Source organism: Tachyglossus aculeatus, chromosome 22, assembly GCF_015852505.1.
Source record: "Tachyglossus aculeatus isolate mTacAcu1 chromosome 22, mTacAcu1.pri, whole genome shotgun sequence".
NCBI classification, from domain to species: Eukaryota; Metazoa; Chordata; class Mammalia; order Monotremata; family Tachyglossidae; genus Tachyglossus; species Tachyglossus aculeatus.
In genome coordinates this window covers 27,096,192-27,108,293 of record NC_052087.1, presented here as the reverse complement: position 1 = coordinate 27,108,293, position 12,102 = coordinate 27,096,192, and the positions used below count along the sequence as shown (strand labels likewise).

Below are 12,102 nucleotides of genomic sequence, written 5' to 3'. Positions count from 1 at the left end.
CCTCCTCTTCTTTCTCCTCCTCCTCCCTGTCCCTCATTAACAACCCAATACTCTTATCCTACTTTAGCTGAAGTGGATTTCTCCATTGGAGAGCAGGGTGTCAGGGCTGCCTGACATGGGAGAAATAATTATGAAATGCACACTGTGGAAACTGAGATTGGAAAACAAAGGGAGCAGGGACAGGGAGCCTAACTAGCTACCGCTGCCTCAGGGGAAGGAACAGTAGGTTCTGCTTGGTAAACCAAAGCGCTCCATGCCCAGTCATGAAATGGGGAGGGCCTTGCCATCTGAGATAATGGCTCAGGACCTTACAAAATCAGACACCACAGCAGGGGTATAAAGCTATTATTTTTCATGGTTATACTGTCTCCAGAAGAATGTGAAGCTGACCTCCTCCAGTCGGGGGTGTGTGTGGGGAAGTAGTGGGGAGGGAAGAGGAGGAGCAGGACAGTGGGAAAGACAAGACGTGGAGGGGCCTAGACATGCAGCTGGAATTGGGAGAGGAAGGGCCAGAGGCTCAGCAAATCGTGTGAGTAGAGGGGAATCTGCTGTTCAGGAGGTCTCTCAGGCCTCAAGACTTCAAACTTGTAGTAATAATTATAACTGTATTTGCTTAACGCTTACTATGTGCCATGCACTATTCTAAGCACTGGTGAATAGTTACTAAGGGTCAGGAAAGAACCTGACACCAAGTTAGGTGCTTGGTAGAGCTTAGCTATAGCCTTTAAGGACTTGGTGTTTTTATGGTATTTGTTAAGTGCCTACTTTGTGCCAGGTGCTGTTCTAAACTCTGGGATAGATTCAAGAAAATCATGCTGGACATAGCCCCTGTCCCACATAGCGCTCACAATCTGAATCCCCATTTTACAAATGAGGTAACAGAGGCACGGAGAAGTGAAATGACTTGCCGAAGATCACGCAGTAGACAAGGGGCAGAGCCGGCATAAGAACCCAGGTCCTATGGGTCTTAGGCGCGTGCTCTTTCCACTAGACCACGCTGCTTCTCTGACTTACCTCTGGTGCTATATTTCAGTAGTGTATCTAACTCGCAGGGGTACCTCATACTTAGTTTGGGAACCCCTAAAGGACCAGGGACTGTGCTTACTTCTCACCCAATTTTTCCCTCAGGGCTCAGTACAGTGTCAGCACCCAGTAAATCCTAAAGCTACTACTACTATTACTACTACTATTAATAGTATTTGTAATAGTACCAATAGTAGTAGTAGCAGCAGTAGGATTTAGAGTTCCTACTGGATGCAGAACACTGCACTGAGAGCAGAGGAAAAAACTGGAACTACTTCCACTACATAGTGGTCTATGGGAGGAGGTGTATCTGTGGAGCTGGGTCAAATAATACTACTACTAATAATAATGTTGGCATTTATTAAGCGCTTACTATGTGCAAAGCACTGTTCTAAGTGCTGGGGATGTTACAAGGTGATCAGGTTGTTCCACGGGGGGCTCACAGTCTTAATCCCCGTTTTACGGATGAGGTAACTGAGGCCCAGAGAAGTTAAGTGACTTTCCCAAAGTCACACAGCTGACAAGTGGCGGGGCTGGGATTTGAATCCATGACCTCTGACTCCAAAGCCCAGGCTCCTTCCACTGAGCCACGCTGCTTCTCTGGGGTCAGCCGAATGGGGTCGGCAAGGGCAATTCAGACATTGCAGGCTCATTACTATTCTTGGGGTGTGAGGACTTTGCAAACCATGTGCTGGAGAGAATGGATGCTTGGTTTCAGCCTAGAGGGAAGGGAGGGGAAGGCAGGGGGCACGTGGGTAAGAGGGTCGGTACGTACGAAGAGAAGCAGACACTTGTTCTCCCGAATGGCTCCACAGCAGCCCAGGAAGCCCAGCAAGAAGAGCACGGCCCCCATGGCCAGCAGGATGTAGGCGCCCGTGAAGAGGAGGGGGTTGACGGCCACGATCTCTCGAAATCCGGTTGGGTCCACGATGACCCAAATCCCAACTCCCAGCAGGCAGGCACCTCCTAGCTGCTCCCAGTGCCAAACGTCAACCAGGTTGGGGTGGAGAAAAGCGGGAAGAAACAAAGGAACAAAAGACCCAAAGTTGGGCTTCGTGGATGAGCAAGATATTGCCCAGCGCCCCTCAGGATAATAACCCACTTTTAAGCAGCTTAGAATTTCCCAGCAGCTTTCACTTTAAATGTTTCAAAACTGAATCATCCAGGGCTTCCACTTCAAATTCAGAATACTCAAGTTGGGGTGGAAAAACACGTTTGTCATTAATAGCTCACCTTCCGGTGTTGCTTGTCCCAAATCCAAGGGATAATACCTTGAATGTGTACAGTACTATTATTTTCCAAAGTTCTTTCACGTTTCTTATCTCACTTGTGTCCTCCCAAAAACTCTAAGAGGTAGGTAGGATAGCAGCAAGGTCTAGTGGAAAGAGCACGGGCCTAGGAGTCAAAGAACATGGGTTCTAATCCCTGCTCTGCCACATACCTGCTGTGTAACCTTGGGCAAGTCATTTAACTCCTCTTTGCCTCAGGTGCCTCATCTGCAAAATGGAGTGTCAATACCTGTTCTCCCTCCTACTTAGAATGTGAGCCCCACATGGGACCCCAGCATTTAGTACAGTGCTTGGCACATAGTAAGTGCTTAACAAATACCACAATTATTATTATTATCATTATTATTATTAGGAAAGGGCAGAAATTATTCTCCTTATTAGAGGAAGACACTGAAACAAAGAGGCCTAGTGACTTGCCCAGGGTGGCAGAGGTAGGTCTAGAACCCAGGACCTTGGATTCCTAGAGCTTTGCCTTTTCCACTAGACTGTGCTCTTCTCAAGTCAGTTTCCCTGCAGCCAGAGTACGGTTTGGCTAGGCAGAGACATTGGGCACTACCCTCCTTCTCCATATACACTACAACAGCACATCTCCCCCTCTAGACTGCAAGCTCTTCATGGGCAGGGAAGAACGTGTCTACCAACTTTGATGCATTTTACTCTCCCAAGTGCTTAGTACAGTGCTCTGCACACAGTAAGTACTCAATGAATACCTTTGATTGAATGCTAGTTAGTGGATTCCTCTGTGAGGTAGAAGAGTTAGTTCTGCTGTGCTCTGCTCACCTCAACAAACTCAGTACCAGAGGTAGTAAAAAGGTCTACCCTGTCCAGGCAAGGGACTGATGTGTTTCACCCCCATGACAGGGAGCTGATGGTGAATCTGAGTTGCAGCTGGTAAAGAGATTATAAATTTCTTTTGTTCTCCTTGTTTCACCCGGCAGTCCCAGCCACAAAAGTGAAGTGTTTCTGAACTTTCTGGAACATTGCCTCAGGCATGAACTTTAGGTCCTGATATGCAGGTGGGTGTGGAGGAATCAGTGTGGTCTCTGCCCACCCAGCCCCTCTCCTCCAAAATCTCTCTTCCAGACAACCTCAACAAACCTTGAAGTATTTCTTCTCAGTGGGCAGGGCTTTTCCTCTCCTCTGCCCATCCTGGCTTGGTTTAGGTACTTGGGGGACTATCTATGGACAGTCCAGGATGCCATTCCTCTAGGGATGCACTGTCCAGCAGTGCCTATGACTTTTCATATGAGACCAAAGCCATGGTTGAGAAAAGGACCCCAAAGTTATGACCGAGGGAACCAACAGATAAGTCCACCTCAACCATCTGCCCAGCTGAGAAATCTGGCTTTCCTTAAATTCATCCTGACTTATCTCCTCCTTCACTTAGCATGGGTGACCAAAGGTTTTGGGGGATCCCTGGGTGGGAGCTTCTGATCAGCTCCAGGTGCCTTGGTGGTGGAAGGCTCTGGTACATCAGAGCAATTCACTTCAAACACTGGTCCCTTGTTCCTCTTCTTTGTTGACTCATATAACTGAAAACCTTATTCCAACATGAATATTTTAAGAGAATGCTTGTTTTGAGAGCAAGACAGAGACTGAGAGAGGCAGATCTGGGAGATGGTTCCAGGAATACTTACAAATATGAAGAAATTGAAAACAAACATCAGATACTTCATGCAGCTCAGACAGTCCCCCTCCATGGTGCTCAGCCTGGAAAACATCAAGGTAACCTCAGCACAAGTCTCCACAACCTGAGAGCTGCAAAGCAACTTTTAAAATTGTAGTTAAGCATTTACTATGTGCCAGGATCTGTTCTAAGCACTGGGGTGTTTACAAAATAATCAGGTTGGACACAGTCTACGTTCCACATGGGGCTCACAGTCTTAATCCCCATTTTACAGATGAGGTAACTGAGACACAGATATGTTAAGTGACTTGCTCAAGATCACACGGCAGACAAGTGGCAGAGCTGGGATTAGAACCTGGGTCCTTTTGACTCCCAGCTCCATGCCTTGTCCATTAAGCCATGCTACTTGTCTAGCCTCTAGCCTGGCCATCCCTTTAGCCTGGCTTTCCCAATGGGTGTCTCTCTGAGAGAAAAGAGAGGAGCAGGGCAAAACTGAGGTGTGCGGGTCAATCCTGCTTTGCAGTGCTTATAGACATCAAGGAAGAGAGAAGCAATAGCATTGCCTAGTGGATAGACCACGGGCCTGGGAGTCGGAGGACCTGGATTCTAATTCCAGCTCTGCCTCTTGTCTGCTGGGTGACCCTAGGCAAGTCACTTAACTTCTCTGTTCCTCACTTCCCTCATCAGCATAATGGGCATTCAGGATCTGTTCTCCCTCTTACCAAGTCTGGGAGCTCCATGTGGGCCCTGATTATCTTGTATCTACCCCAGTGCTTAACAGATTGCCTGACGTATCATAAGCATTTAACAAATTCCACTATTACTATTAGAAGGAGGAAGTTGCAGGGCAGGAAAGGGAGGAAGAGAGGAGAGGATCAACATAACCTGCTTACCAGAGCCCAATCTGACTTGTGGTTTCTCTTTGCCACCCAGCACACACTCCCCATAAATGTCCACAAACCACACACCCCAACCACAGCTACACACCGCACGATTTATTTATGCAGGTGTGCGCACTCTCTCTCTTTCTCTCTCTCTCTCTCTCACACACACACACACACACACACATATCTTTGCTGAACCCTTCTAATAAAAATTAGACCAGAGGTGATTTTTACATCTCCCCTCTTCCCAACCACAGCAACAGCAGCAGCAACAATAAATGGGATCCAATGATAGGCTAAATTGGAAAAATACATTTGCTCCTAAAAGAAAAACACCAATTATTCATAGTGTTGCAGGGCATTTTGAACAGGCCCGGGGATTAATTGTTTCATTTAATTCCCCTTATTGTTTTAGCTAATCCACAGACTTGGGGTTGCTGCTCAGTAGCCCTCCAAGTCTGGCAGTGACCATGGAAACCAATTTGCTTTTTTTTCTCCAACACGGCTGTTCAGTCAGGATTCTATGAATGCTGAAAGAGGGGCAAGATCCAGGAAAAGCCCAGATTCATTTTGGGGTTCATTTGTTGCACAGAATCCCGACATTAAAGGGCAATTTATTTCTTTTCTTTTCCACTATCCCTTTCTGCCTTGAAAAAATATGCCATTACTGCTGCTGACAGAGTCTCCCATCAGAAACAACAGATGAACCTCAGTTCTAAGATTTTGCAAGAGCACAGATGGTACGTGCAGAGACGCTGATGTACAAAGGTCTCTGTTGCCGAATTGTTCTTTCTAAGTGCTTAGTATAGTGCTCTGCACACAGTGAGCACTCAATAAATACGACTGAATGAATGAATGAAGTACAGTGGTAGCTGGAGACGTAGGCCCTGGATAGGATTTTAGCACTGAGCACCACGAGAAGTCATCCAGAATACCCTCCTGCTACCAGAAAAGATTGTGCCTAAGCCAAGACAGATGGATGTGGACAGTTTTAGATTTTTGAAGTGCTTATCAGAAGTTCAGAAAGTTGATTCTGATATGGGATCCATGTAGCCAGGATCAGGGATCTGATATTTCTGTCATCAGTTATTGAAGATAAAGCAATTGAGAAGCAGCAAGGCCTAGTGGATACAGCATGGGCCTGGGACCTGGATTCTAATCCTGGGTCCGCCATGTGTCTGTTACATGATCTTGGGCAAGTCACTTAGCTTCTCTGTGCCTTAGTTCCCTCATATGAAAAATGGGGATTGAGACTGAGCCCCATAAGAGAAGCAGTGGAGAAGCAGTGTGGCTCAGTGGAAAGATCCCGGGCTTTGGAGTCAGAGGTCATGGGTTCAAATCCCGGCTCTGCCAACTGTCAGCTGTGTGACTTTGGGTAAGTCACTTAACTTCTCTGTGCCTCGGTTACCTCATTGGTAAAATGGGAGATTAAGACTGTGAGCCCCCCATGGGACAACTTGATCACCTTGTAACCTCCCCAGAACTTAGAACAGTGCTTTGCACATATTAAGCACTTAATAAATGCCATTATTATTATTATTATTATATACTGAGTCTGACCTGATTAGCTTGTATCTACCCCAGTGCTTAGTTCAGTGTCTGGCACATAGTAAAGTGTTTAACAAATACCATTAAAAAATAAAGGAATGAGCCAAAGCAGACTCAAACCAGTCTAAGGGGAGAATTGATAAACATAGGTGGATCACCTGGTGGAAACATATGCCTCCACTCATCCTTGCTTCTTTTGAGCTCCAAGCCAGGTAATGTGAGTGGGGCAGAGACACACTTCAGTGACACCCAAATTGTCCTCACTAGACCCCATCTCTCCCCTTTACAATCTTGCATGTCCTCCTGCCTCCAGGACAACTCTATATGCATGTCCTGCTGGGACCTCGAGCTCATTATGTCTAAAACTGAACTCCTCCATCTTCCCTCCCAAATCCTCTACTCCCCCTCATTTTCCCACTGCAGTTGATAACAGCACCACTTTCTCCACCTCTGAAGCCTGCCATCTTGACATTATCATTGAATCCTCTTTCTCTCTCACCCCTCACATTGTCAGTTCCCAAATGTTGCCAGTTCTTACTCCATGATATTTCCAGAATATCACCCCTCCTTGCCCTTGTAAAAAGCCACCACTCTGGTTTACTCCAAGCCAGAAATCCCATCTTAACTGCTGCATCAGCCTCCTCACCAATCTCACCTCCTCCAGCCTCTCCCCTCTCCAGTCTATACTTGACTCTGCTGTCTGGTTCATTTTTTCTCAAACACCATCCTGCATACATTTTCCCATTCCTCAAAAACCTCCAGTGGTGCCCCATTCATCTCTGCCTCTATCAGAAAGTCCTGACCATTGTCCTTAAAGCCTCAGTCAACTTTCTCCCACCCATTTATCCTAACTCTTCTCCTCCTAAATCCCAGCTTGCTATCTGTGTTCTTCTCATGCAAACTCTCTCACTGTGCCATGTTCTCATCTCCCTCACCAATGACTTCTTACTCACATCTTAGTCCCTGTTGAAATTCCCTTCCCCCTTATGTGAACCAGACCACAACAATCCCCACTTTCAGGCACTTCTAAGAGCTCATCTCCTCTAGAAGGCCTTCTCCAATTGTCTTCCCACCTCATATCCCAGTAGCCACTTCCAGGCCTAGAATCTAAAACATTTACCACAACCCGTTGAACACTTATGTACATGTCTTATATATTCTACCCCATTTCCAGCTTTAATTTATTCATGTGTCTCTCTCCCCAGCTAGATGTAAGCTCCTTGAGGGCAGGGTTACATGTCTTCTAACTTTGCTGAACTCGCCCAAGCACTTAGAACAGTGTTCTGCACACAGTAGGCCCTCAGGAAGTGCTAATAATTGATTACAGGAATCAAACACTCTGTACTGACTACCCAAAGTAAGCTTCCCCTGTCCTTCCTTTCTTACACATCTCATTCACTCTTCTGGAGTGATACTGCCCCTTGGGTGTGCCTTTGGCATTGTAAGGTTCATCTTCCACTACTGAGAGCTCGAGTTCGCATGGAAGTTGTGTGACCACGTTGGGTGGCTCAGGAGCTCCTGGCCTTAGAAGTTATGTCATGTCATGAGAAGCAGCATGGTCTACTAGATAAGATTATGGGACTGGGAGTCAGAAGGTCCTGGTTCTAATCCCAGCTCCTCCACTTGTCGACTGTGTGACCTTGGGCAAGTTACTTCACTTCTCTGTGCTTCAGTTATCTCATCTGTAAAATGGGGAGTAAGACTGAGAACCCCATGTGGGACGTGGACTTTGTCCAACTTGATTACTTTGTATCTACCTCAGTGCTTAGAACAGTGTCTGGCACAGAGTAAGCTCTAAACAAATATTATAAAAAATGTCTCCAAATGTATGGCATCAGTGGTAGAGACAGAACAGCTCATTGATGGATTTGTGACAGGTCAGCAGCGGGAGGGGGCAAGGAAAGACTGGGGGCCTCAGTGAAGAAGAAATTTACTTTCTCATTCTCCTAAACTCATTCCCAACAGACAAAAGGGCATTGCTGAATGGCCAGTTCTATGGGGGCACATCTGGAAATGCCAGATGTCATTTTAGAACCTGTAAGTCCCAACAAGGGTGGATACAAACAGTCCCAGGAAAAAACAAGCCTGGCCAACATGGAGTTGCTCAGGGTGACCCTCCTTAGAGAGATTCCCTTGTGCCCTGCCTATTACACGTGGCGAGGTTCCTTCTAAGGAGGACATTCTAATATATTTCTTTATTCCAGACTGAGGGGTTTTTTTTTGTTTGTTTGTTTGTTTGTTTTATTGTGTTTTGTATTCAAAGAGCTGGGGATCTTTTTCCTCTTTGGTCGGAATTGCTTCTCCTCTCCCCTTCTTCCCCTTTGGTTTTAGTTAACCTTAGTGTGGGGATCCACTGCCAGATGAGACTTCCGGCTAATGTTTGGTTTGGAAGGCAGGCTAAGCAGTCAGAGCAGAGTCAGGCTGAGTGCCTGGCTACTGACAACTGGATGTACCAGAGTTCACTTGGGCTGGCTTGGATCTGCCCCCCTCCCCCCACCGCCCATCATTCCTCCTTTCCCGAGGTAACACTAAACCATAACATTTTAAGGTTCTCATCCTGGGAAGGCCTTAAGAACTCTGCCTTTGTGCCTGATCAAAACAAATTGCAGCCCTGCTGAAAACCAACACTGGACAGTGTCAGGACTCCAAACAACAACACAAGAGAAATCTAATGTGATTAAACCCAACCAGACTTGAAATGTCCTTCAAGCTCATGTGCAAAGGTCATGTGACTCAGTGGCTTCTCTTGTAGGTCCCAGAGGTCCAGCCGAGAACTGAGCATGCCCAGGCTGCTTTGGACCCTGAGAACCAGACAGAACCATCAAACCCAGTTCCCCAGGACTCCAGGTGAATGGCCGAGCCGGGTGAAATCTGTGCTCTTTGCCTTTGGGTTCAGCATCCAAACTGGAGCCCTGCAGAGCCTTCAAGACTTTCTTCCAGTTAGTCTTCCTCCCCATCTGCTCTCAGCTCCTGAATGAATGCATGTTTCTACCCCCCAATCGAATTTGTCTTCTTGCTGCTTTCTGCCCTTGGACTCCCGCCTTTCCTGCCTCCAAACCTTTGCCGAAGCTAACCTTCTTTAGCCTCCCAAATCTTATTCCTCCTCTCCTTCAGAAGGCCTCCTCCTCTAGGAAGCCTTCCCTCTTCCCATTAACAAAATCCCCAGCATGGCTCCCATGCTCAACCCTGCCCTTTAGAGATTGGGTGTACCTGGACCCATTTAATTTGATTCACCCTCTTGCCTGTCTGAACTCTGTGATAAAACTGAAAACTCTTTTCTCTTTTCTCTCTCTTCCCTAAGCCCAGCTGCTCAGAGCTGCTTTGAACTGCTTGATTCTGCCTCTGCCAATCTCAACTGTTCAGCAATTAAAGAACAGGATTACTTGCAAGCATTTTTAAAATGTCCTGCATATTTGCCATGTATTTTACTTTCTGTATGGGCTGATTCCTCAATAGTCTCTGGGCATATTTACAAATTCAGTGAATGTCTCCATCCACTTGGAATAAACATAGAACTTAAAAGGAGGGGTAGACGAATGAGCAGAGAAAAGAACAAACAAATGAACAAACAAATGAACAGTGGACTGGGGGTGCTCCCACCAGGTCTAACCCTCCAAACTCCCTACAACCTCCTCCTTTCTGAATCTTGGCTATTCACCTTTAGCTGAGGAGATGCTGATCACACAGCCTTCTACCATCTCTCATGAGGTGGGCCAGAGGAGGCGTGAGGAGGCACGTGATTCATGGAGGATGGGGGGGTATTAGGTTGGAATATGAGTTAGTGGAAGTGGCCGGAGGACCCGATGCCAAGTTGCACCAGACTACCAGATGAGGAAGGAAAACTTTACCAGGACTTCTCCCCTCCTCCCTTCCTCCCCAACAAGGTTTGGCTTGCTGGCACCAGAAATGGGGACACTGGTCCTCCCTGCTGCAAGGTGGAGCTTCCTGGCCAATGCCCTTATCTGTCTAGACTTTGTTGTTGTTATTGCTAGTGAGAAACACATCTAAGATGAAGCAATGGGATGGTGGTGTGAGGAGACAAATTGAGAGTGAAGAGCCTCACCTGGGCAGTGCTTAGGGTTTTACAAGAAGGCTGGTTACTGGGTCCTAAGGATCTGGAGGGCCCAGACTTTCTTGGCCAAGCTCGTCCTAGAAGAGAAAACATTCAATGACACTCAAAGCCAATAAGCTACAATCACATTAAATAAACTCTTTATTAAAATACATCAGTGAATCTACATCTCCTAAACCGGTGTACAATAACACTAATGGAAAGCTTTTAGCACCTGCTGAAGCAGCAACAACTTTGAGGCCTATAAGAAGGATTTTTTGTTTATGTACAAAGCCAGGATGTTCCAAACACCATAGGTTGAGATCTGAATGAATAAATCACATTGTCTTTGAAAACTGGCTGTACTTTAGACAAACTTAATCAACTGCAACATGATTCCATATAAAGGGCAAAAGAGGAGGAAAAGAGGAGTTTCTAGATTCAGGAATGGAGAAAGAAAAGCAACCAAATGAAACAATCCCAAACCATGGCCAAGGCTCTGGAAGGAACAAAGTGCTTATTATAGAGGCAAAAAACTTTACACCTAAAACCTAATTTCAGAGTCAGACTACTCCATGGAGGTTTTGCCAGAAAGCCTATGACGTAGCCTGAGTCTTTCCATGGGGGATGGGGAAAGAAGCACTAGCCAGCTGTTGTTAATGATGTGCATATAGCTTTAATTCAATTTGTTCTGACGATTTTGAGTCCTGTCTATATGTTTTGTTTTGTTGTCTGTCTCCCCATTCTAGACTGTGAGCCCGTTGTTGGGTAGGGACCATCTCTATATGTTGCCGACTTGCACTTCCCAAGCACTTAGTACAGTGCTCTACACACAGTAAGCGCTCAATAAATATGATTGAATGAATGAATGAATGAACTCTCCTTCTATACCTTGGTTTTGTATATACCTTTTATTCATAAGGCCCACTCACTTTTAATGAGCTCAGTTTCAGTCACCACAATAACCCTGTCGGTAGGTGGGAAAGGCAGGTATTTTTATCCCCATTTTGTAGATAAGGAAACTGAGGTACTGAGAGGTTAAGAGACTCACCCAAAGTCACCCAATAGATGGTTGGCTGAGCTCAATTTCAAACCTGGGTCCTCTGGCTCTCAGACTGGTCCTCTTCCACTATGCCATTATACCTCCCCATCCCTGCCCTGCAAAGTACAACCCTCAAGAGGTTGATGTGAACTTCAGAAGGGAGAAATGCTTCTGGGCATGTCAGAAATGCTACAGAAACACTCTGGGCATGTCACTCCCCTCCTCAAAAATCTCCAGTGGTTGCCTATCAACCTTCGCATGAAGCAAAAACTCCTCACTACTGGCTTCAAAGCTCTCCATCACCTTGCCCCCCCACCTCACCTCCCTTCTGTCCTTCTCCAGCCCAGGCCGCACACTCCACTCCTCTGCCACTAACCTCCTCACTGTGCTTCGTTCTCCCCTGTCCCGACACTGACCCCTGGCCCACATCCTACCTCTGGCCTGGATTGCCCTCCATCCTCACATTTGCCAAATATCTCTCTTCCCCCCTTCAAAGCCCTACTGAGAGCTCACCTCCTCCAGCAGGCCTTCCCAGATTGGGCCCCCTTTTCCTCTGCTCCTCCTCCCCTCCCCATTGCCCCTACTCCCTCCCTTGTGGCTTAGTGGAGAGCACACGGGCCTGGGAGTCAGAGGTCGTG

General features: G+C 46.7%; 1 protein-coding gene across 2 annotated transcripts in view; it reads right to left on the bottom strand.

The window, feature by feature from the left end:
• Positions 1–12,102, bottom strand: part of TSPAN18 (tetraspanin 18) — a 167,871-nt gene that overhangs the window by 19,487 nt on the left and 136,282 nt on the right. For both annotated transcript variants that reach the window (XM_038764651.1, XM_038764652.1), the window contains exons 2-4: positions 10,435–10,520; positions 3,950–4,022; positions 1,799–1,993 (exon numbers count right to left, since the gene is read on the bottom strand). In XM_038764651.1, the coding sequence (XP_038620579.1) occupies positions 1,799–1,993; positions 3,950–4,012 (258 nt within the window). In that variant the 5' untranslated portion in view covers positions 4,013–4,022; positions 10,435–10,520. The remainder of the gene's footprint in view (positions 1–1,798; positions 1,994–3,949; positions 4,023–10,434; positions 10,521–12,102) is intronic.